Source organism: Antechinus flavipes, chromosome 5, assembly GCF_016432865.1.
Source record: "Antechinus flavipes isolate AdamAnt ecotype Samford, QLD, Australia chromosome 5, AdamAnt_v2, whole genome shotgun sequence".
Classification (NCBI taxonomy): Eukaryota; Metazoa; Chordata; class Mammalia; order Dasyuromorphia; family Dasyuridae; genus Antechinus; species Antechinus flavipes.
Window position 1 is genome coordinate 42,862,048 of NC_067402.1, and position 26,876 is coordinate 42,888,923.

Genomic DNA, 26,876 nt, shown 5'->3' on the forward strand with positions numbered 1-26,876 from the left:
ACTTATCTCTTTTAGTTTACTGACCTCCATGCTTCTAAAGGCACCAAACATCCTTTTTTGTGTCTATTGTATATCTGGCGATTTATGTCTAAGTTGTCTCTGCCATTAGAATGTAAGCACTTTGAGGGCAGGACCTATTTTGCATTTTGTTGTTTCAATAGTGCTTAACATTGTGTTGATAAGTTATAAAGTTGTTGATTGCTTGATTCTTCTTAGTCTTGCCTTTAGAATCCATAGTATTCCCAGAATATAGTTGTAGTATGCTGGGCTTGAATTCCCTTCTATAACGGTGTCTGTCAATTGGACATTAGTATTCAGGCAGCTGCTTGTCTTAATGACAGCCTTCCTGTAAAGTTCCTGGTGGCGTTATAAAATTAAGTATATTCCTTTGCAATCTCTTGGGCTAACACTGGCTTATGTGAGCCTCAAACATGTAATTGTATATTCTTAACAATTGTTATTTGAACTGATACTACAGCCTTACCATTTATTGGAAAGGGAGATTTTTATATTTTCATTTTAAACATTTCCTGGAACACAAAATCTGATGACTTTCAGTTAAACACAAAATTCTTAGGTTCCCTGTAGACATTTCAGTTCCAAAGAATAAAAAATAGAGTAAGAACTTTATAGACAAAAATTTTAGTATAGCATCCTCCCTTATATCCTTAGTCCATGTCTTTATCTTAGTTTGGCTCTCTTGCTGGAACATTCTGGATTTGTTCAAGGAAAAGTAAAACAACTCCATACCGTGTAAAAGCTATCTCCCATATATAGTTATTAGCAGAAATCTCATTTTTAGGAACAAAAATAGACTTTCCAGTTGCTCTCAAGACCTCCCTTTCATTCTTATGCTTCAGGTAGACATATAAATGACAGTTTTTTCTGTATTATGTGTAGAGATCTATTTGGGGGGCATTAAATAATAGAAATGAACAATGAATAATCAGTTGCTATTTTAACGCAGGATTTTTTTCCCTGTGCTTTCACAAAAACCTATTCTGAAATGGGAAGGGGGCCTTGGGGAGAGTTCAAACCTGATGACTAAATGAAGGCAAGGATGTTACATCACATTCTCTTTGCCTTGTGTCTCTTGACAGAAAGAGCGGGATTTAGAATTAGCTGCTCGGATTGGCCAGTCGTTGTTGAAGAAGAACAAAACTCTGACCGAGAGGAATGAACTGCTTGAGGAACAAGTAGATCATATCAGGGAAGAGGTAAGACCCTCAAGTGTGAAGTTCGGGTAGCACTCTGGATGCCTTAGAATCAGCCGGAGTCAGGGTCCTTGGTCTTTAGAGGGAGAAATGAAGGGAATGGATGCAAGCTCTCCACAACCTCCCTTCACCTCTTCCACAGCCAAAGTGACTCTGGCTTGTTTTACTCCACCCCCTAATCCCTCCTACAATTATCTGTATACACCAAAAGATCGAGCCAGCACAGAATAGTGGGAAGGGCCATTTTCCAAGCATAAGCTAATAGAGTATTGTCCAATTGGTAATTAGCCTTAAGTGCTCGGTTGTCCGACCCCAGTGCACCTACTCGGAGTTTTAGCCCTTTACACTCAAGAATGGAAAGCCTCCAGATATATGGCTGGATATCATAGTATTATGGTACACTATAAGCTACTTGAGGGCAAAGACTTTCTCACCTTTGCATGTATATCCACAGCACCTAGGCAAATATCTAGTGCACAATAGTCTTTTAATGAATGTTTATGCATTGATGGATCAGTGGTATATTTTCAACTCATGACCACGTTATCGATTTTACCTTCTATATTTTCTTTGGGCTGGAAATTACCATATTTTACATGATTACAACTTCATATGCCATGAATTCAAACACATACAGCCACTTCAAAGATTAGTTATTCCCACTCAATGGGACCTAGCTGTATGTCAAAATCTACTATTGCCTTTTGATGCCCCCTTCCAAACTTATTAATACAAGCAAAATTAAACTCAGGTGAAAGACAATTTGGTCTTTCTTATATGAAATCAACTTTCTCTCATGAAATTTGTGATTGTTAAAGGAGAGGCATTTGCGGCTTTTTGTACTCCTGGTACTCCTGCTGAAGGCTGCTCCTGGTTTTCCCAGCTTTTAGGACCTTCTTCTCCACCTTACATCTATTGTGTATTTATCTTGAATGTATTTGCAGTTAAGCCTTCTAGATCACAACTTTCCCTATTGTGATTTTGACATATTGCAGGTCGGCATAAAAAATTAAATGGAAATTTTGAGGAGTTTTACAGAAGCCACAGATCACACCCAAAGGCCAGAAGACAACACAGAAAAAGTTTAGAAATACGTACAATAATATGTATTGTATTGTATAATAGCAATGTATTTTATCTTTTAATACTATAATAATTCAGACTTTTTCTCCAGTATGAAGGGAGGGCCAAATAATTTTATAGAGATTTTCCTGATGGTGAGAGAACCATACCCTTGATCCCGTATAATGTGGAAGGGATAATTATAATTATACTATTACTTCTTCCATGTAAGTTCCTTGAAGTCAGGGACTGTTTCTGTTCTGTATACCCCAATACTTAGCATAGGGAAGGGCACATATTAAGTATTGGAACAATTGTATGTAGGACTATTGATTTTGACAAATAATAAATGACTTTTGGAGAGGTTTAGGATAACTTGGAAAATGTGAGCATCTATGGGATTTGGCCCTTAGAGCACCTCTCCTACAAACTGAATGAAACCTGTGATACCTCTCTTTGCTTCAGGTGTCTCAATTGCGTCATGAATTGTCTATGAAGGATGAACTGCTTCAATTCTACACCAGTGCTGCTGAAGAGAGTGAGCCTGAATCTGTCTGCTCAACCCCGTAAGTTGGCATCCTGATCCTGGAACATAAAGCTGACAATTTGCCTTTGATACTTTTAGGGAAATGGGACAAAATCAAATATATTAGTGAAAGACATTTTAGGCTGAGGGATTGATGGTGGTCATTTGGTAGAAAAATCTAGTCATAGAACCTGAGTTTAAATCTTGTACCTGCAAAATCTTGCTGGATTTCAGTTTCCTTACCGGTAAGATGAGGGGGCTAGATTAAATGATCTCTGAAAACTCTATTTATCATTCTTTGATTGAATTACTTTAATATCGGGGCTGGGGAATGTGAAATTAAAGCTATAAAGTAGATAATTGATTCTCTTTTCTAGGGGATAGGATATTTTAGTAAAAATGTTAAATATGAATTTGGACTTTTGTCTTGGATCTAGGATTTCATTAATATAGGGAACTCTAAGTGAATAAACTGTCTACCACTGTGGCTAGGATCCTGTTCCTTAACTTAGAGTTTTGGGGAATGTTCTGAGAGGTTATTGGACTTCTTCCTGGTCGCATGGCTAACATGTGTCTTGTGGACACCAAAGCCAGCTCTTCAATGTACAATTCAATGTTTCCTCTCCACTATGGAGTACTCCTGCAAAATTGAGCAAGTCTAGCCCTTGAGTGAATGGCACCTGGTGCTAAATAATTAGATCCTAGAAATCACTGGGTTGTTAGTCACTTAGAGATGGCTTGACTGCCCCTCAGGACCACAGTCCAGGTTTTAATCTGTCCACCTGATCTCTTGGCAGACAAGCCCTTGATTACTCTAGGTAATTGCTGAATTGCTTGCTTCAGGTTATGGGAGTCTCAGGGTATTAACTATATTAGTGAAGCCCAGATGAATTACAACTATAAGAAGGAGGGAAATAGTGAGGCTTAAATATAGAGGCTTACAAACCTGTAAGTAAAGATTATATTGTTTTATGAAAAGTAAAGGAATCATTTTTATATGTGAAGATTTCTTTAGATAATATTTATAAAGGCACAGTACCTGGTACATAGTTGGTGCTTAATAAAAACTTGTTCCCTTCCCCTTTCCATTAATAGAACTCTCCTTGCTGTTTCCTGAGATCATGAGAAAGAATGTAGGTGAACAGCAAATTAATACTCCTCCCCCCATAAAGAACTTGTCATAATTTCATCTGCCAGTACATTTTCACTACTGTCTTACATCACGACCTCTCAACCTCTCTACTCACAGAACTATCTCCCATTACAAAACAGTTCAGCAAAATTAGCCAATATTAAAAAAATCCCAAACCCAAAACTTTACATCTTATGATTGCATACCTTAGTTCCCCAGCTTGTCAAGGACGAAGCAGGAGGTACATTTTTCTGTTAATTATTTGAGAACAGATTTAAGCTTGGTCTATATTGGTTGATAAAGAAACTTCATTATTTTATGGTCATATTCAGTATGTATATTATTTCCCTGATTTTGCTTCTTGTACTTTGAATCAGTTTGTGTTGTCTTCCCTTACTTCTCTGTAGTCATTGTATTCATTAATTATCACAATGTGGTAACATTACATTATTTCTTTTTTCCCCCTAAACCAGGTTGAAGAGAAATGAATCTTCGTCCTCCGTCCAGAACTATTTTCATTTGGATTCTCTTCAAAAGAAACTAAAAGATCTTGAAGAAGAGAATGTTGTACTTAGATCAGAGGTGAAGTCCTTCCTCTCCTTATCTCCTTTCAGAAGGGTGGTAGCTCTACTTTCCTTATCTTGGGAGAGCAAATACCTTACTAATACCAACAGTGATCTTGTTGTAGGTACTAAACCAGATCTCAGAAAGTCATTTAAACATGACTAAGGGTAATAGTTACCTTGACTACGTCATTAATAATGTCATCTCTTATTTCTCTGGTTATTAACCTCAGACTCCCTGTAATGTGAAGGTGCCCTTAGGTTCTTGAAAACTTTTAGTAGATCACAAATTCTTGCAAATCCTGGGCAACCAGAAAGACTCTGAGTAGTGGCTGAGGGACAGATGAATTTATGTAATTTTTTTGTTCAAGGAGAAGCCTTCCTTCCCTGATACCTCTTACAGAAAGCCTTTGCTGTTCCCTTGAGTTGTTATGCTATCTCCTTCCTCAGAGGCACTTGTGTGCCTCCCATCCCAAGCAGTAGAAAGTAGGTTCCTTGATGGCATGGATTGTGGAAGTTTTTAATTTTATTTTTTAAATTTTGTCTTTTTGTCCCCATTGTCTAATATGGCACTTTGTACTTTTTTTTTTTTAAATGGGAGTTACCAGTGAGGAAACAACTTTATCATTGGCAATTATTTAGCGTTTATAATGTTAGAGTATTTCTTGGGATGCTGAGAGATTGAGTGATTTTTCAGAATCACATAAACTGTATGTATTAGAGGAAACCCTTGTACCCACGTCTTTTTGAGTATGATGATGGCTCTTCCATCTACAATGGCAGGCTGCTTCTCACAACTGTGCCTCCCACATAACTGTTTACTAAATGCTGATTGGATTGTATTTATTTAATACTTTACAATGTCTAAGGCATTCTCCATCCATTATCTCTTTTGAAACTTAAAATAACCAGAAAAAGCAGGTATTGTTATCTCTATTTTATAGATGAGAAATCTGAGATTGAGAGGTTGAGACACTTTGCCAGGGTCATCCAGGTAAGTTCAGAGAGATTCATCACCACAAAGTTGTGACCAGGTGATGCTTTATTTCAGCCATAGAAACTCATGAAGATGGACCCCATGTGAGAAAATGTAATATGCATTTCTCGGCAATGAGTTGATGAAGTATTTATTAAGATTCTACTATGTGCCAGTTACTGAGATAGGAGTTTTGGATACAAGTAAAAAGAAGGAAATTAATCCCTACTCACAACAGAGGAGACAAGAAGTCCATATAAAATTATGTACACTATAAATATGAAATTAATACATACCTATATATACATAATTATGTAAATATAAAAACTATCCCATGAAATCTTAATTAGAACCAATTCACATGCAGTTCTACAAGGGAATAACCACATTAGATTGTAGCATAAGTCATGAGCTCGAGATCATTTTCCTCATTGTCTGATAGGAAGCATATTCATTTCTTAGTGGAGGAAAAGGCAAATTCTACATTCTTTTATTATCTCTTAGATGTTTGGCATAGAAACATGCAAAAATGAATCTTTTTTTTTTTTTTTTAATCTGCCCTCTAGTGTCTGCCTTTAAGGAATTTAGAATCCAACAGAGAAATAAGCACAAGAGTATAACATATAAGCCAGATCAACAAGCATTTATTCAGTGATTAGTCTACTAAATGCTATGAATCTAAGCAGAAAGATAGGTCACAATTGTTCTGAAAGAGCTCCTGTGCTAATGAGAAAAGAACACAAAAGGAAGCTGAAAAGTTTTGGTGGCAGGAGAAGGGAGGAAAGGATAAACAAAGTTTTGATGAGTCAGTAATACAACTTGAAGAGAAATGAATAATAAAATACAAGTACAGAGCACTATAATGATGTGTTATATCAAAGCTTCTCAAGTTGTAGGTTGTGACCCCATATAGGGGTCACTTGCCACTGAATATGGGGAATAACAAAATTATGATTTATTATAGTAAATGTTTGATTTTTATACATATTTTGCATACTTACACAACCTGAGATTGTGTAAAAATTTCACGAGTAAAAAGTGGTTGCGAGTGAAAAAGTTTAAGAAGCCCTACATGATACAATGTAATATAATATAGCATAATATAACAAATACAGAGTGCTATGATAATATTGTAATATAATATCACATAATATATAACATTATTAGACTATGTTAGTATATACTATATCACAATATGACATGTATAGAGCACTAACAAAATAAAGTATTGTCGAAAAGGTTTTCTGGCCAAAGACTTAAGTTCAGTGTTTAATGGTCTCTTAATGATTAAGTTATGGCTAGAATTGGGTGCAGATTTCATGCTGATCATGTCACCAGGAATTTTCAGTCAGTAACCATTAATCATTAACACCTACTTTGTGTCAGGGACCATTAGGTACCAGAAAGGCAAAGACAAAAAGGAGTAGATCCCTGACTTTAAGGAGAAATATTTTAAGACACTTTTCTCCTGCCTATGAATTCAGATCTGAATTGTATCTAATTTCAGTAAAGGTATATATATGAGATGAGACTATATAAAAAAATTAAAAATGAAATGAGACCATATAACTAGGTTATCTATTTCATATCATTGGTACACGGTAAAAGAGCATTGAGTTTGGGACTAGGACATCCATGTTCAGATCGCAATGCTACTGTTTAGATATGTGACCTTGGCCAAATTGTTTATCACTCTCCCCACTTCTTATCTCTAAGTGAAGGAGGGTGGATTGGGCCTTTTCAAAGCTCCATTTTAACTTATATCCTAGTTTATTTAACTTGTTGACTCCTAGTGGTACAATTTCATTATCTGTTCTGCATTCAGTAAAAGTGTCTTTGTGATGCATTCACCTTTGGTGGAGGGGAAGAGGGGGACTTTGTTGGCTTTTTAATGTAAAGAGACCCATGGTTATGGAACTGTTGTAGAGGAGCCGTTCTCAGATATGCTGCTAAAGATGGTAGCCAGAGGTTTGATCAAAGACCCCTATCATTGGTAGTCTTGTACATCTGTGTTTGACAAACTGCGCAACAGCGAGCAGCTAAGTCATAACCATGGAATTTGTGATTCCATTTTATACAGGCCTGCCAACTGAAGACCGAAACAATCACGTACGAGGAAAAGGAACAACAGCTTGTTAATGATTGTGTCAAAGAGCTGAGTACGTCCTTTTTTCTGCCTTATTCCTTCCCCTTTGACATCCGCCAAGCTTCATACATTAAACCAGACATTTTCCCTTTGCATTTTCTTGTTGCCTTCTGCTTCCATTCCTAAAATACATTGAAATTTGCTTAATCCCTTGGGAAATAATCTTAAAAAAATAATAACAAAAGAAATCCATTAATTTCCTTATTTCTAATAGTTATTTATGGAGAATTTGTGAGAGGTGAATGAGTGAATATCTGTTTGTTCGGTGATTAGTTTTACTGCCCTTTATTTTTTTCTTATTTAATTATAATATCACCTTTCTTCTGGAATCTTTGAATGGTTAAATGGAATTTGAATAAGATAAGCAAAGAGACCTGCCTGCAAAGATGTGTGAAAGCTGTACTTACAAGCAATTTGTTTTGTAAAATGTCAGAACTTTCACCCTTGAAAAACAAATATTACATAACTTTTATTTTCACAAGTTTCTCCGATTAGATAAGAGGGTAAGCGGAATGTGTAGATCAGATCAGCAAGGTATTAAAAGAATCTGTGAAAAGTCCTGCCCATATCTAATGACTAGAAAGCACGACTTTTTATACAGATTTTAAAGACTTCTAGGAACTTAGATGTAATAATAATAAGGATGATAGTGACAATAGTACTTACTTTAAATCTACTTTTGGCAAGTACTGTACTGAGTGCTTTACAAATATCTCATTTGATTCTCACAACAACTCTGAGTGTTAATATATGCTTATCCTCCCCATTTTATAGTTGAGAAAGCTGAGGTAAACAGGTTAAATAATTTGCCCAGGGTCAAATGGCTAGTAAATTTACCTTCTTCTCTTCTTTCTCTTTCTTCTTTTCTTTCTCTCTTTTTCCTTCCTCTTTATTATGTTGTGGTTTTAAAGTAAACTTTAAAAGTGGATGTAGTGCCTCTTGAGAATTCTTGAAATTCTATGTAATTGTGTATTAGAGATTATAATGGTGGAAAATGAAGGTGACTGAATGAATTGGCCAAATGCGATAGTTGATGGAGGAATGGATTTGAAGTTCCATGATGATGATGATGACTTGGATTCATACACTTAACAGTGTGATCCTAGATCAGTCACTTAACACTGTTTGCCTCAGTTTCTCATCTGTAAAATGAGCTGGAGAAAGAAATGGCAAAGTACTCTATTGTCTCTGCCAAGAAAATCCCAATTGGGGGTCATAAAAAGTGAAACATTACTGAAAACGACTGAATAACACACATTGCAGATTCTGCAGACTTTCCTCTTCTGAACTCTTTTCATCATTGCCTTTGTGTGATCTCTCTCTCAGGGGATGCTAATGTCCAGATTGCCAGTATCTCAGAAGAGTTAGCTAAGAAGACTGAGGACGCATCCCGGCAACAAGAAGAGATCACCCATCTTCTCTCTCAAATCGTCGATCTGCAGAAGAAGGCTAAGGCTGTAAGATCTTGGGGTTCCATTTGTTTCTGGGCTGGAAGGCAGTCATTGCTCTTTAGTTTTGTATTTCCCAGCTGTCTTCTTAAAATCCTTGTTGAAAGAGATCTCAGAGGCTTCTAATCCAACTCTCTCATTTTTAGCGTTGAGGAAACAGAGGAGATTAAGGGACTTGGTTGTAAGGTCAGAGCATCAGAGGTAGGATCTCAGCTCCGGGGCCAGTGATCTTTCCATAGTGCTCCACACCTTTGGGGGAAAAATGACTAAAGTTTAAAATGGTGCTGAGCTTTTTGGGATGCCTCTGCAGAAAACTCTAGAAATAAATAATCTTAAGATTTAGAAGTGGAGTGCTTCTTAGAGGGCCTTCTGTGACTTTCCAAAATTGCCAGAATTTCCAAAATCTCCTTCTTAAGTAGAGCCCAGGTCCTCTGGGGGGAAAATTGTTGATAACTTTCTTGTTTATGTTGAAATCATTTCCAGATATCCCCATGTCCCCATATCCACTCAGTAAGCCTCCCATTATAATCAAGAAATAAGGAAGGTGGTTGAGCACAAATAACCAACACAGTGACAACTTCTTGCAGTTTATACAATATTTTATATGATAAATCTCCTGCCTGGAGTCAGATTGCTTTTCTTGAGTTAGATTGGTTGAGCATTTGGCTGTATTTTAATTTTTTTTTAAAGCACACATTTAGTTTCCTTTCCCCCAGCCCATATTGGCTCCATTGTCCTAGCATTCTGAACAGAGATTGTCATATTAACTAACTAGAAATATGAATGCATCTTCTGTCTCATCATGATAGAGAACAAATCATTATTTGTGAAAGATATTTGATAGAAGGATAGAGGCTTTGGAAAAACAAATTTAGGCTTATGATACAGACATCATCAGAGGTCTCCTTCTCTTCTCCTTTTTCTTCTCCTCCTCCTTCTCCTTTTTTTCCTTCTTCTTTTTCTCCTCTTTCTCCTCCTCATTTTTGTCTTTCTCCTCCTTTTTCTTCTCCTCCTTTTCTTTCTCCTTCTCCTTCTCCTTGCTCTTTTTCCTCTATGTATTCTTCTCCTTCCTTTATCTTTTTCTTATTCTTCTTTCACTTTTTCCAATTACATATAAAGATAGTTTTCAGCATTCATCATTCCAATTTTTTCTCCCTTTTTCTTCTCCCCACTCAAGACAGCAAGAAACCTGATATAGCTTTTATATATAATCATGATACACTTATTTCCACATTAGTCATGTTGTGAAAGAAGATTCAGATCAAAAGGGGAGGAAAAAACACCCAAAGCAACAAACAACAAGAAAATGAAAATAACAATAACGTGTTTCCATCTGTATTCAGACTCCATAGTTCTTTCTCTGGATGTGGACGGCATTCTCTATCCTGAGTCTTTTTGGAATTATCTTAGATCACTGTATGAGTGAGCAGAGCTAAGTCTAGCATAGTTAATCATGGCTCAATGTTGCTATTACTTTACACAGTACAGAGGTCTCTTCTAACAAGAATATCTCATGTTTCACTTAAGACACAGAATTTCCTAGAGTCCTCAGGTGTTCTGTGATCTCATTAATGGGCAGATTTCCTCTGGGAGTACACGGTCACCTTTGTGTTTTGTCCTATTCTTCTTCATGCCTTCTGACACATATGGTCATGGGAAAACTAAAACCTTTCATTTGTAAAATGAGGAGTCTGAATATAGATGGAAACACGTTATTGTTATTTTCATTTTCTTGTTGTTTGTTGCTTTGGGTGTTTTTTCCTTCCCTTTTGATCTAGACTCTAAAGACTTTCCACCTTTAGGGAAATGAACCCAAGATCCTTCCCATTGGGCTTCTAAGGAACATTTTATAACGGTTCATTTGAATGAATGCAGCATATAAGCTGTCCAAAGGATAGGATAGTTTTGCTTTCAGTATTCTTTTTTTATTATTAATCTGCAGTATTTAATGTTGATAGGAGATCTTACAAAGGATGTTGGTTCAAAGGAAATAAATAAACTCAAGGAATAAATGGTACACCGAGGTCTCCTACCTATGCTCTATCCAGATCAGTATTTAATTTTTCCAGGTTCACTAACCTGGACATTTTTCTAAAAGATGTACATGGTATTCTGATAGATTATGATCTCAAGAACAGGAACTGTTTTATATCATACATATACACATATTTATATTTATGTGTACATGGATGTCTGTGTATATATCTTTGTATCACACAGTGTCGAGTACATAAGGACATAAAGCTCATTAGTTGATTGACTCTGAATCTGAAGTATCAAAAAGAATATAGAGTTTCTTGTGAGTCCCTTGGTGCCTTTGATAGATATATTCTGGTGCTACCTAGGAACAGCACTTTTGGGCTGTCTTAGATTAGAGAGATATGAATATTTATTTCACAGAATTAAGAGAGCTTCTTTGAATTTCATATGTTAGAGAAAAATCATTAATAATTGAAATAATTTTTTTCCCCTAGAGAACTGTAATAAATTAACTGAGAAGAAAATGAAGATTTAGTCAACTAGTAAGCTTTTCATTTCAGGTTCTTAAAACATACCAAACATTGTACATTAAACCCAAAGATACAAAAACAGGCAAAAGACAGAGCCTGTCCTTAAGGAGTTTATGATTTAATAGAAGCTGAACCTTAACTTAGAAAATACATTTTCTTTACTGTGTTTCAGTGTGCTGTTGAAAATGAGGAACTCGTCCAACATTTGGGGGCTGCTAAAGATGCCCAGAGACAACTTACAGCCGAGGTACATATAGTAGCTTCCTGTCCATTGAGATTGGAGTTTGTTTACTTTTTTGTATCTTAATCCTTCTGTTCATTTTGGCCATCATCTCTTCTTTAGAAATTTCTTTCAGGTCATAAAGTAATTTATGACTTCAGTTTGAGTTTATGCCCAGCTATATAATGCCTCTATTACTTCATAGGAACCATTTAATTGCAGCCTCATTTACAGTAGTTTGACTTAAAATGAATCTAAAATAAGGAAATTTAAAAATTATAATAACTTGTCATTCCTTTTTTTATTTATTATTATAGCTTTTTATTGACAAAACCTATGCATGGGTAATTTTTCAACATTGACCCTTGCAAAAACTTCTGTTCCAACTTTTCCCCTCTTTCCTCCCACCTCCTCCCCTAGATGGCAGTTAGTCCCATACATAATAACTGTCATTCTAACCTTTCAAGATATTTTGGCCTTTTATGGCTGGTGTCACATTTTTTAGGTGATATTTTTGTAATCTTTCCCATTGTCCCAGAAGAAAATAAATTGAAAAATAAAAGGATTTTTCAGGAAAGGAAGACTTTTAAGGTAACTGGGCTCAGTTCTGCAGACATTGTTGATGGGTTTATTATGCTGGGCTCCTTATTGAGGAAATGAAGCAGTAGCTTTGGCACATCCATTTTTGGAATGTTTATTGCAAGAGGATGAAGCAATCTTCTGGGATCTTTCTGAATTTCTTCCAGCTGCGGGAGCTGGAGGACAAGTATGCAGAATGCATGGAAATGCTTCATGAGGCGCAAGAAGAGCTGAAAAATCTCCGCAACAAATCCATGCCAAATACCATCTCCCGACGTTATCACTCCCTGGGCCTCTTTCCTATGGTGAGCAGCATCTGACCTGGACTGTAACATATAGCAGGCCTTTTTTTTTTTTTTTAAACACCACTACATTTCAGGGTTCTCCTAAAGAAAGTAAGAGAAATCTCTTTGATGAATAGAGAGAATTTACATCAACTCAGGCTTCAGATGGCATAGAAACCACATGACCTCTGCAAGAGTTTAAAGATCCTTGTAGGAGAGAATATTTCCCAAATCTGTTCCCTAGGAGACAAAAAAGATTCTGTGATCTTTAGGAAACTTGAATTCAACTTTAGTCTTTTTCTCTTCCCCTGGGGAAAAAAAAAACAACCAATTACTAGAATATATAGAATCTGTGATCTTTAGGAAACTTGAATTCAGCTTTAGTCTTTTTCTCTTCCCCTGGAGGAAAAAAAAAACACCCAATTACCAGAATATATAGAATCTGTGATCTTTAGGAAACTTGAATTCAGCTTTAGCCTTTTTGGACTTAACCCTGGACTTTGTCACCCAATGGGAAGTAAGTTTATGGAAGCACGGAGATAAGTTTACTGTGGATGAGTCACATCTGGTACAGCTGAGGGTTCCTTGTTAATTGACTTAGGAAAGTTGATTGTGTTTCTTCTTTGGGTTCCCGTCAATAATCTGTACCACTTCTGATTTAATTAAAAGGGAATGGAAAACCCTTGCAGATGCAGCACTTATTGGTTACTTAGCTTGACATTAACAGGGTAAAGGTGCTTTGAGTACCTAAAAAAAGTATTATCAGTAGCCTGGAAATACTTACTACTTGCTTGGGTATTTATCAGTTCTAGTAATAATGCTTCTATTGTCATTCAGGGTCAGGGATTTAGGGAAAGAAAAAAAAAACAGCCACTGTTGGTTTTTGTTTTTTATTCTTGTATGAGATGAATGAAGAGAGTATGGCTTAGTGGACAGTATTGTTGGCTTTGAAGCCAAGGACATCTGTGTTCCACCTCTGCCATATACTGGCTGTCTGACCTTGGGACAAGTTAAATAACTTAGGCATCTCTCTAAGATTATAAATTACAAAACAGGTAGCAACCTGCATTGATAGAGAATATATCCTCACCTGGGAGTTCCCAATGCTAGTGAAGTCATGGGTCTAATCTGTGTTTTGAGGCAAAAGGTCCTGAGCTCACACTGAATGAGACTTGGTTGAAGGAACTTAAGGCTATTTAGTCAGGAGAAGAGAGGACTTGATAGTTCTCTTCACATATTGGAAAAGCTGCCAAGTGGAACTGGGAATAGATATGTCACATTTTCCCCCAGGAAGACAGAACTAAGTGAAAGTTTCAAAAGTTTAGACTTAATGTCAGGGAGAAAAAATTGTAAATGAAATCTAAAAGTGGAATGAGTTTCCTGAGAAAAGCAATGAATTCCTCCTCACTAGAAGTCTTCAAGAAATGGTTGGATGGCTTCTTGTCAGGGATATTGTCCAGAGAAGTCCAGTTCAGGTGTGATTTAGACTAAATGGCCTTCATAATTTGGCACTTTGAAATTACTTCTTTCCATCTTCCTGCCTATGGTTCTGGGCTCATTTATTTCAGGATTTAAAATTTGTGGGTCTATACTACTATATGTGACTGAAAAGAAGTATTTTTCTTTAAGATGTTTGATAATTTATTGGAGGATTAAATATTTATTGGAGGAGTTAATATCTTAAAAGCATAAGTAGGAGAGAATTATTGGCCGGCAGGAACAGAATAGAGAGACAGTCATGTCTGACTCTTCATGATCCCATTTGGGGTTTTCTTGGCAAAGATAATGGAATGGTTTGCCATTTCCTTTTCCAGTTCATTTTACAGATGGGGAAACTGAGGCAAATAGCATTAAGTGACTTGCTCAGGTTCACCCAGCTATAAATGTATGAAGTTAGATTTGATCTTGGGAAGATGAGGCTTCCTGAATCCAGACCCAGTGCTTTGTGCCCTATAATGCCACTTAGCTGCCTCATGTAACAGATATTTCTTGGAAATCAGTTTTTTGCCTACCTTGACATACGTATGTCAGGTTAGCAATTCAGCACATATTAAGTGCCTACTGTTTGCCACTTATTGTGCTAAGTGCCAGAGGTGCAAAGAGAGGCAAAAGACAGCTCACAGTCTTAAGAGAGGAGACATTATGCAAACAACTATGTATAAGCAAGATATATCCAAGGTAAATTAGAGATTTTCTGTTGATTAACAGAAGAAAGGCACTACTAACATTTAGAAGGACTTTTTTTTTTTAATAGCTTTTTATTTACAAGTTATATGCATGGGTAATTTTACAGCATTGACAATCGCCGAAACTTTTGTTCCAATTTTTTCCCCTCCTTCCCCCCACCCCCTCCCCTAGATGTCAGGATGACCAGTAGTTGTTAAATATATTAAAGTATAAATTAGATACACAAGAAGTATACATGACCAAACCGTTATTTTGCTGCACAAAAAGAATCGGACTCTGAAATATTATACAATTAGCCTGTGAAGGAAATCCAAAATGCAGGCAGGAGAAAATATGGGGATTGGGAATTCAATGTACTGGTTCTTAGTCATCTCCCAGAGTTCTTTCACTGGGCGTAGCTGATTCAGTTCATTATTGCTCCATTGGAACTGATTTGGTTCATCCCATTGCTGAAGATGGCCAGGTCCATCAGAATTGATCATCATATAGTATTGTTGTTGAAGTATATAATGATCTCCTGGCCCTACTCATTTCACTCAGCATCAGTTCATGTAAGTCTCTCCAGACCTTTCTGAAATCATCAGAAGGACTTCTTTTTTTTAATAAAAAGTGCAATTTCAGTTGAGCCTGAAGTAAAGAGGGTTGGAAAAGGAAATTTATTTGAATTCACTTTTGGACAATGTGAGTTGTGCAAGGTATAATCTCCATTTTAGTCAGGGCACAAAAGTAAAGATACTTTTGAGAACATTTGTGGTAGATTTGATTAATAGATGACACTTTGTGTCATTTCCAACATCCTCTTTCAGCAGCCAGTTCTCTTGTGTATAAGTCACAACATGCTCTTTAAAATAAAACCAAAGAGCTCTTTTGGAAGGAGGAAGAACTTGCCAAGTGCTAAATGTTATAAAAATACAGCCTGGGCTAATTATTTTACTGCTTTCTGGCAGAAATCTTTGGCTAAGGAGAATTTGTTTTGGGAGACAGAGCCACTCATGCCTGTCTTGTTTCTGAGCAGTCAAGCTAGCTGCTCTAATACTATCCTAGATTTCTCTTTTTCATATACTATAATAATCCATGTTCACATGCTGAGACCCCAACTTCCCAGAGGGTGTGCCATTGGGACGCCAACATTGGTAGGAGTTTCATCAACATAGAAAGCCTTTCCATGCAGGGTCCAGTAATGGTTTGTGGTTTGAAAACCAGAAGAGCTACTTTGGGAAGAGACTGATCCCTGAAAAGTCTTACAATAAGTGGGGATTTTTTTCCTTTGGCTACAGCATCTCCTGAGTAAATCCCATCTTAGAGATTGTTCTCTGTAGTAGCTGAATAAATGCCCCCTAGCCAGGAAACTCTTGGTTTTCTTGAGGTTTGGCAGAATTTGTAATATTAGCTATGTACCATTCTAAGGTTTGCTGCCACTTTATATATGTTATCTCATTTGAAAAATTATATCAGAATAATTAAGAGCAGTGTTGTCTGATATGACCTGATGAACTGATTTTTTGAAGGTTAAAAGTTTAAAACAAAAACTCACGTCTTTAGCATCCCTTACTGACATCTTTTCAGACATACTCCATCTTCCAGACTTTGCCATTTCCATTCTCAGTCTTTTTTGTAATAGGTTTGCTAGTCCATAAAAATCTAATTTAAAAAATGTAAGAAAACTCTTTAAAGTTCTTTAAATTTCATTTAAAACTCACTATTGCCAGGTAATATCCACTCAATAATTCCTCCTGGGGAAGAGGAAACTGATGGATCTCTCTTGGGGGCTCTGAGCTGCAATGGCTCTAAAGCCAATCAGGTGTTCATATGAAGTCCAACACCAGTATGATCAGCCCCTACTAGCTGACTAAAGAGAAATGGAGCAGGTCAAAACATCCGTGCCAATCTGTAGTGTTATTGCCCCAATGAGTGACTGCTACTCATTCAGACTGGGTGAGATGGAGATACCTGGTCTCAAAACAAAATGAAAAAAAACTCATTTGGATATCTCTTGATCTATGACTATAACATCTTGGAGATACTTTCCATCTGTTTTGTAAATATGAAGAAGTTACTTGATTTTGTTGTTGTTGTTGTTTCTTAAGTTTGTTTAAGAGATGGGCAGAGAATCCAGTGGGTAGAGAAATCATTTCTGAGTCAAGATTCCAGCTTTGCCTTTGATGACTGTTGGGTCTGGGATACTGGACAAGTCACTTCACTGTTCACCAAAAGCTCTCCACATATAGGAAATCCTTGATCCAATCCCTTACCTGTTTCTCTACCAAAAAAAAAAAAAAAGATTTTGTTTCTTGTATGAGTTCCTCCTTAATTGTACTATTTATATCAATCATACGAGCAGTATCCTAGATACCTCCCTCTTTGCTGGGGCCATCAAGAGGATTATTAAGTTGCCAGTTACTGAATTGTCTCAAATGTAAAACACTCACTTGGATTTCTTTTGGCTTTGCCTAGGATTCCTTGGCTGCTGAGATAGAAGGATCTATGCGAAAGGAGCTACAGATGGAAGAACCTGAATCTCCTGACATAACGTAATGGCCCAACAGATTTCCTTCTAATGCCCACCATGACTGACTCACTGACCATTAGCTGCTAGTGACTAAAGACAACTCAGGAGACCAGCAATACTTGACAACATTCCTTCCCTCCCAGGTTAAGGGCAGTAGGCACTATTTCCTTGGTGAGGATATTGAATTCAGCCTACCTGAAAAATGGAAAGCAAGGTTTTTTAACATTTCTTAATATTTTAAAAGAAAAAAAAAGAAGGGGGAGGTATTTAAGGGATAAGACTAGAATTGGCTTCCCTTTACTTTATTAGTTTTCTCCATGAAAATTGGCTGGAATATTCTTTTTCTCTTTTCTTTTTATAACTGGAGTTATAAACACTGATGTGATATTCATCAAGATCTCCTCATAGTTCTTATTTTGGGTTCCACAAACTTCTTTTTTTATTTTGATAATTATTTCTATATATTTTGTTTCCTTTGTTATCCTTTTATTTTGAGTATTTAAAAGTATTCTTCCAAAAAGGAGGAAGGGGTTCACAGCTTTTAATAGTTTGCCAAAGGGATCCATGACAAACCCAAAAAAGTGAAGAACCTTTCTTTCTCCTTACGCAATAAAATATCCAGAACAACTTTCCTAACTCTGTGATTTTGGTCAAGTCCCTTAACATATCTGAACCTCATTTTCCTATCTTAGAAAAGGAATATAGTAGTAACTTGTATCTCTGGCCTCTGTTGTGGAGTCATCATAAGGCTCCATTGAATGTAACATATGTGAATTGATTCTAAAGTTCTACATTTACATGAAGAGTCTATCTTCCACGGCTGTTGTTATTGGAAAGGAAAAGCTTTTATAGAGGCTGGATAAACAGATACACATGAATGCCCAGGCTTTCTCTCATATGCTTGTTAAAGTCATTTGAATACAAGTGCTCTTTTTTTTCTGCTTTAAAACAAATTGAAAAATGAATAATTCTTCACTTGGAAATACCTGTCCTTGTTTGGCATGGATCCTGCCTTTTGACAAATTGCTAATTTAAAGCATCTGAGCCACTTGAAAAGCTGCTCAGCCTAAAAAGGCATGTATTTAAAGTGTTGATTAGAAATATGAAGCATTATTGCATTTTGCTTTATTTCTTTTTGGCACAGACTAGGTATTTAGGACCTTCATTTCAGCAGAAATAGTAGTTAGCATTTATGTAGCACTTTTCCAAATGCTTTGCAAATAACATATTTGAGCCCACAACAACTCGTGGAGATGGATGCTATATAAGTTCCATTTTACAGATGGAGAAATAGTCAGATGCATTAAATGATTTGTCCAGAGTCACACAGCCAGTTAGTGACTGAACTTGGGTTTGAACTTGGGTCTTTCTAACTCCAGGTTTAGTGTTCTATCCATTGTGCCTTCATGGGCTGCCCTGTAAATAATTTCACTGGGAAGGATTGTAAGTAAAACTAGTAAAACTAGAGGTTTTCAAGCTTCTTGATAAATGCCATGCATTCAAAAATATTTTTATGGTGTGGAATAGCTAATTGCTTGGTATTCATATTTTGAAGGTGACTGAGTTAACAGTTTCACGTGTCATTTTTCCTGGATTCTGGCTCCCACCAGTGCTTGTTTGTTTGCCCTTTCATACAAATTGTACCTATTTCTCTCTAGCCATCAGAAACGCGTCTTTGAGGCTGTGAGAAACATGAATCAAGTAGTCAAGCAGCGGTCCCTTACTCCATCACCCATGAACATCCCAGGCTCCAACCAGTCTTCAGCCATGAACTCCATCATCTCCAGCTGTGTCAGCACACCAAGGTCTAGTCTCTATGGGGGCGATATCACCAACATCATGATTGACAATAAGACCAACAGCATCATCCTGGAAACAGAGTCATCAGACATGGGGTCAGTGAAGCTTGACGTGCCATTTTGGTCTTTGGAAGGTTTTGGGTTATGTGATTGAGCACGTGAACTGGTCAGATATGGATACTACAGTTACCAGCTCTCATTAGCCAGTCAGTTTATGACATCTTTGCTTGAGGTGATCCTGGAACTAGAACTATAGAGAAGTTCTTCTGATGTCATCTTGTGCTATCCCTTGATTTTGAAAAGAAAAAACATGAGCCTCAGAATAGATTAGGGACTTGTCTGAGGCTAGAGAGGTAGTAAGTAGCAAATCTTTGACTTGAATTCAGCATTTGAAATCAGTTCTGGGAACTACCCCATATGCCTGCTGCTCTAGATTGAGTGGGCAAATGTCCTCTAAAATAGGTTTAACTTGGGCAAACCTTTTTTGGGCCAAATGATCTGTCAAGACCAATTGATCAGTAGTGTTTTTATTTTTTTAAATGATGAGGAAATCTCTCTGCTCATTTAATTCAGGAAGGAAAAACTATCTCTAATTAAATAATTATGTGCCACACTGTGCTACCTGCTGTAGATAACATAATCAAAAGTGAAACAGATCCTGCCCTCAAGGAGATAACATTCCAATGGGAGAAAAGCTGTGTAAATAACTGTCTAAATATAGGATTCATACAGAGTAAAGGCAGTCTTGGAGAAGAAACCACCAAATAGGAGCTTCCTATAGAAACTGAGATTTAGCTAAATTCTTAGAAAATCAGGAAGAGCCAGTTGGAACAATATTAATGTTTCCTATCCCATTGAAAAAGACTTTTTCTTCAATTCTACAAAAGATGGTAAATTTCACAGACATATTGTAAATTATTTGCATACATGTCTAAATAACTTTCTTTTCATGTACTTGTGTTGTAGTCTTATTTCTTTCAGATTTAACCTGTTATTCTTGACAAATAGCTTTTCTTAATAATAAGCTCCAAGAGTAGACTTTCTTACAGGATCCAAGAATTGACTGCATTTATATATGTTCCTTTTCCTAGACATTTTTCTCTCTCTCATTCTCCCATTTCCACCTCCCTTTATCATCTTCTTTCTAGAAATGAGGACAAGAATAAGAAGCCTGGGACTCCAGGGACTCCTGGCTCCCACGACCTGGAGATAGCCCTTCGGCGACTGTCACTTCGACGGGAGAATTACCTTTCGGAAAGAAGGTTCTTCGAGGAAGAGCAAGAGAGGAAGCTACGGGAATTGGCAGAGAAGGGCGAGCTTCACAGTGGCTCCCTTACCCCAACTGAAAGCATCATGTCCCTCGGCACCCACTCGAGATTCTCAGAATTCACTGGGTTTTCTGGCATGTCATTCAGCAGCCGTTCCTACCTGCCCGAGAAACTCCAGATTGTGAAACCCTTAGAAGGTGATAACAAAGGGCCTCGGCCTCTCTCGGTGATTCTTGGTGACTCTCTCTGGTCCTTAATCCACCATCGAAAATCGGGAAATCTCTGTAATACATACTCCTTTTATTTTAAAGATAGTCACCCCCGTTGCTGGTTTGAAATTCATTAGAGTAACTTAGTACCATAAACTTTAGCCATTTATTATTGAAATTAAAAAAAAAAATTCCCCTGAAGGCCAACTGTATTTTAAGGGCTCAAAAACAATTCAATCCAAATTTAATTTTTTAATTGAAATCGATTAAAAAAATTTTCCCCTACATTTTTTTTTTCATGTTTCTGAAATGTTAATGAAACTGTGTCAGAGTTCATCAATGCATTAGATTATGCTTAGAACTTGGGAAAGAGCAGAAAATTCATCTCCAGCTTTGATTCCCTAAATAGGGTTTCAAAAGCAATTACTTTAGATCGCATCTTCACTGGCCAAGTGAAAATGATTTATTTGCTCAAATATCCTCTCTCAGAATGAGCACTGTGTAGTTTGATTGGAGATATACAAATACATATGTATGTATGCATATCTATCTCAAAGATTCTATAGCATGGAAAATAGGAAACAATGTTACAATGGAAGTATCTTTTAGTTTACTCAATTGAATAAGTCTCTTTAGTGCTTATTAATTCTTGTTTCAGGAGCACTGCTGGTGACTGAATTTGAAAAAACTTAACTTTATTTATTCTTTCTCCTTTTTTCCTCCCGCTTTTCTGAGATTCAATTATCCTACCTTATCTGATAGGCTGGCTATGCAGGAGCTGCTCAAGTTTTTTTTTTTTTTTTTCCCCTGAGGCAATTGGGATTAAGTGACTTGCCCAGGGTCACACAGCTAAGAAGTGTTAAGTGTCTCAGGTCAGATTTGCATTCAGGTCTTCCTGACTTCAGGGCTGATGCTCTATACACTGTGCCACCTAGTTGCCCCGTTGCTCAAGATTTTTAAACCACTACCAATGGAGGAGTCTTGACCAGCTCCATTTTTGACATGGGCTGGTTTACTTCTCCTTATGCAACCTGGTGACCCTCAATTTCAGAGGCTCACTTTATTGATGTGGAAACTTGATCAGAGCAGCACAGAGCTCCTAGAAGAGATCACCAGCTTCAGACTGCTCAAGGATGGGATTGCAGTTGTGTGCCATCATGTCCAGCCTATTTTTTTCTTTTTTTGAGATAGTGATATCTCAACCTCACTTCTCTCTGAAGAATTATATGTGTTCTTTTATGATCTTTTACTCCATTTTTCCACTGGAATCATTTGTTTTTGTCATATAATTTGTCTGCATCTCAATCTCACCAAAGATGTATAAGTCTTTCCCATAGCAATTAAAACTTGAGACACAATAACAATTTTAGAAAGTGTCTTCCTGCCCTCCAAATGCTGCGTTCAATGCACACCATTGGACTGACTCTGCCTTTTCTCATAATAGAGTTTTCTGTTCTCATTAGAAATTTTTAATTAAAAAAATTTTTTTTTTCAATTTACAAGTATCTATTTTTTCTACCCTTCCACCCCTCAAAGAAAAAGTAGGAAAAAAGAACCCTTGAAACAAGTCTTTAGAGTTAAGCAAATAAGTTCTCTTAGAAGATCATTTTACTTAGGTGCCTTCTAGCACCTTGGGAATAGAATAGTCCACTTTGATTTAAGTTGTTTCTTACTTGCAAACATTGTGATTGTTTCTAAGCCTCCAGTTTTGTTTTTTTCCCCCCTTCCAATAAAATCTTTTATTTCCATAATCTTTCTATCAGTCTTTCTTTTCTTTTCCTTCTCTCATGAAGTGATTGTGTTATTTTAGCTTTACCATTTCACTTGCCTTTCCTTTTCCTTAATGCATTGTTCATCCATTTAGGATCCTATAAGGATATCTCCTCTGGGTTTATTGTTTAAACTCGAACCTATAATATTGGGTGCCTTTTTCATTCTTTGAAATAGATTAGTTTGTTTCTATACCAATTATACAAGTTCATCTTTACCTCATTTTTCTCAAACACCCATTCTAAGTTTAAATCTATGACTGTCTGACTTCCTTTCATCTTATATAGTTTGGGAATGAGTGTTGGGTAAGAGATTTAAGGTAAATTAACAGGAAATCACAAGATGAATTTCACCTAGAATTTCATGCTATCTACTCTATCCCTGATTGAAACATAATTTCCTGGGAGCCTAGAGTCAAATATTATCATACTAGTCTAGTCTGTGGATGATTCTTAGAGATTCCTCTGATGTAGCTTAACTAATTAGCTTGGCAGTTTTATCAGGTCTATCTTAGCTTTATATTCCTCTTTCCTTTTTCATATCTGAAAAGTTTTATTTGGAAAATCCCCATGATTTCAACTGAGTGTCCGAGAAGTCATATCAGCATAATGATATCCTGTGTGTTTTAGAATATTAGTACCAGACTTGCTGTTTGTAGCTAGTTTTGATATCAACAATCTTCAATTTCCCTCCCTCCTTCTCTCTCTCTCTCTTCCTCCTCCTCCTCCTCCTCCTCTTCCTCTTCCTCCTCCTCCTCCCATTAGCACTCCTCAGGTAAAAATCTAGAGAGCATGTTCTATGGTTTAGGGGGGCTGGGAGAGTTTGGGTAAGGTCATATTAGATAATCCATCATCCTTCTCACCCTTGCCTTTGGAAAGTTTCATTTTGGAGAGCTACCATAGACAGATAACAAGTCTGTCAATTTTCTCCTATTTTTTGTTGTGTTGATTAGTTGTGTCCTACTCTTGCAACCCCTTTTGTGGTTTTCTTGGCAAAGACATAGGACTGGTTTGTCATTTCCTTTTCCAGCTCATTTTACAAATGAGGAAGCTGAGAGAAACAGGATTCATTGACTTGCCTACAGTCATAAAGCTAGCAGGTATGAGGTCAGATTTGAACTCAGGATGATGAGGCTTCCTGCCTCCAAGCCAGAAGATCTATCCACTGTACTCCCCCTACCTGCCCTTTCCTAGATTTATGTTGCCTGTTATCTTGACTAGATGAAGAATAAATCATTCAGTTTGAAAACGCTCACACATTAAGGAGAAAATTATGGCTTTCTGCATTTAGCCCTTCCAAAGAGTTAAAAATCTGAACTGAAATTCCAAAGAAGTTTAAACATCATTATTAATAGGGTATATACCTTCAAGCTATGTATAGGAAAACGGATGCATTTCTATGTTTGGGTTTTGACTTAAATGAATTTTTCAAAACCTGTAAGCTGGCTTTTCTTCACTAAGGTAGCAGCCACAATATTATCTGGAACTAGTCAGTGTGGAAAGAGGATAAATAAAGGAGGGACCATTGACAGAGATGTCAGTTTTTCTTCCCTATTCATTCCTTTGCATCAAACCTAGTTGTTAATAGGAAGGGAAGGGAGAAACTTTCTTTTTCCTTCTTCATTGTTTGCTGAACCCAGACATAATCTGACTTGTGTACTTAGTTGACTAAGAGGTGAGCCAATGCAGACTGATTGCTGATTCATTTATTTATAGAACCTTACTATCAAGTGTCTCCACCCTCAAGGCTTTTGTCCCCAACAAGGGATCAATGTGAAGGAAGTGTGATGATTGTGGGGCAGTAGAACAGACTTGCTTATGGACTGAAAACAGATATAATTCAAGGAGTCTAGTAAAGATTCAAAAAGGATGGCAGGGCAGTATGGGATGATTCGTTTCCTTCTGCCTCAAAAACCAGAATTGCTTGCTGTCTTAAATATTGCGTATTCTTTTTAGGTAACTGTAGGTCTCTTTCTGAATTGTAACTCATAAGAGTGATACTTAATTTGAATAATAGCCCATCAAAGTATGTAGCTAAAATCTTTAAACTAGGTCTTGTCATTTTTACTTTAGGGCAAATTAAGGGTGATTTTTATATAAAATACAAAAGTTTTTCAGTGATTTTATCATCCTCATTTCTATTACTGGGTATATGGCCTCAATTCCCCTCTTCCTTGTGTAAACAGTAGATGTTTTTGTGGCATTCATTTGGAAGAGGGACATAGCATACCACAAAAAAAAAAAATGCCTTTGAAACTTGTGTCAGAAACTGGATTTTGGCTATTACTACTTTTTCTTTGTTAAGTGACATCAAATGGGCTCGCATGCTTTAATGACTTGAAATTATATAGTAACTTTTAAAGTTTTAAATACTTTCTACAGCCTAATTTTTAACTTAGAACCTCCCAAGGTTCTAAAAAGAACCTTGAAGTTCTTTATCCTAGGTATGGTACTGAATTGAAAGAGAGGGTTTTTGCACCTACTGTATATAGATGGGCACACCGAGACATGGAGGCTTGTCAGGGTTCCACAATGAGTTCATTTTGAGCCCAGGAGTCTTCTCTTTTAGTTGAAAACTCTATTAGATTATCTTTTCCCTTAGATTCATCATGTGCTTTTCATAAGAGCCCAGGAAGTCCAAATCCAGTCCTGTGACCTAATCCCATGTTTTTTTTCTGGGCTGTGATGCAAATGGTTTTTTGCTTGTTATCTGACTTGGTTCATTCCCCTCCCCCCTCTTCCCCTTCCCCCCCCCCCCCCCCCCCAGTCAGTAGATAGTCATTTCTCTGACTTTCCCAAATTCAAGAAAATCCACTTGAACATTACATCTCTCCAGTTTTGAAATGGCCTGTTTTATCACAGGTTAATTCATAAGTATGATCTGGATAGAGTTTTTGTTTAATCCATGTGGGAAACTCCCTGCAAGGAAATTTCCTTTATCCAAGAAAGTTGGCATTTGCTCTGCACCTTAAAATCTTAGAGAGTTACTCAGAACTCAGAGAATTTAGTGTTTTGTCCAGTGTCAAACCACATGCACATATCAAAAACCAAACTTGATCCATGAATTCCTAAATCCAAGCAGGATCAATGTGCTATATTCAGTGTCTCCCATACTCACTCTCCCATACTCTAAAAGGATTGAGAAGCTGTATATGGTGACTTTTGGTAATGGTTTGAGTGCCCTGCCAACATAAGTCTGAACTAGGTGACTTAATGTGTGCATGAAAAGTTAATGCACGAACAAGTTTTGATGTCAGGAATAGGAAATCTGGTCTGATTCCAAGAATGTTAGTGGGATCCGCTGTCATACAAAGCCAGGTGACCCACAGAAAAATGTTGGCTTGATCCTATCAGTTTACACTGGAGAATAAGATTACACCCTGGCAAGGTATTAGCTCTATGAGGTTGTTCCAGGGGATCTCCTAAAATAGGGTCAAACAGCCTGTAATAGCATGAATGTCACTGAGTGGCAATTGAGAGGGTTAGTTGATAAGCCCTCATTGTTTCCTATCTTTGGCAACTTTTCTCTGTACTTGTCCCCTTTTTGGATTCTTTTTCACCTTGCTCTGTCCCTTCTGCTGTCACTTTATCACTTTTTCTTCTTTCTTCTCCTTTCTTTATAGACGAGGTCCAATCTTTGGCAACCCTGCTAATACCCTACAGATCTTAAGAGCTTGCTAACTCTTGATCTACCACCAAGTCCATTTAATGACAGTAGAGTGATTTGTTACAACTTCACTAGCTACTCAAGAGTGACTAGTTTTCTTTTTTTCTCATGCTCCATGATTACAGAATAAAATTATTTGGGAGATATTCCTGTAAGTGAGATGACAAAATATCTTTCTTTTTTGATCTGGACCTATGAGTTCACAGACATATGGAATTGTCCTGATAAAATATAACATAAAATAAAATAAAATTTTGAAAATAGAAAATCTTCTTAAATACTAGAAATGTGCCCAGCTTCTAAATAGGTAGTTTTTCTTTTTTTTTCCTCAATAGTATTTTATTTTTCTTTATACATGTAAAAATAGTTTTCAACATTCATTTTTGTAAAACTTTGTATTCCAATTTTTTTCCCCTCTCTCCCTTACTTCCTCCTTCCCCAACACGGCAATCTGAAATAGGTTAGATATGTGCAATCCTTTTAAACATATTTCCATATTTGTCATGTTTTGCAAGAAAAATTAGACCAGAAGGTGAAAAAAGTCCCAAGAAATAAAAAAAAACAAATAAAAAGTTTTAAATACCACATTCAGTCTCCACAGTTCTCTTCCTGGATGCAGATGCCATTTTTCAAAAGTTAATTCATAAGTATGTCTGAAAACAGATCTTTGATTTAATCTGTGTGGGGCACTCCCAGTAAGGAAAATCCCTTTAGCATTCCAGGTTGTCATCTTCTCTGCAATTTAAAGCATTAGAGAGTTACCCATAACATAGAGAAGATAAGTAGTTTGCTTAGTGTCAAACAACCT

At 36.8% G+C, this 26,876-nt stretch overlaps 1 protein-coding gene across 9 annotated transcripts in view; it reads left to right on the plus strand.

Moving 5' to 3' along the window:
* The window catches only part of TRAK1 (trafficking kinesin protein 1), a 231,307-nt gene that overhangs the window by 180,831 nt on the left and 23,600 nt on the right, over window positions 1–26,876 (plus strand). For all 9 annotated transcript variants that reach the window (XM_051961235.1, XM_051961231.1, XM_051961232.1 and 6 more), the window contains 10 exons: window positions 1,101–1,217; window positions 2,742–2,842; window positions 4,408–4,516; window positions 7,554–7,632; window positions 8,946–9,076; window positions 11,750–11,824; window positions 12,544–12,681; window positions 17,302–17,378; window positions 19,015–19,251; window positions 20,304–20,620. In XM_051961235.1, the coding sequence (XP_051817195.1) occupies window positions 1,101–1,217; window positions 2,742–2,842; window positions 4,408–4,516; window positions 7,554–7,632; window positions 8,946–9,076; window positions 11,750–11,824; window positions 12,544–12,681; window positions 17,302–17,378; window positions 19,015–19,251; window positions 20,304–20,620 (1,381 nt within the window). The remainder of the gene's footprint in view (window positions 1–1,100; window positions 1,218–2,741; window positions 2,843–4,407; window positions 4,517–7,553; window positions 7,633–8,945; window positions 9,077–11,749; window positions 11,825–12,543; window positions 12,682–17,301; window positions 17,379–19,014; window positions 19,252–20,303; window positions 20,621–26,876) is intronic.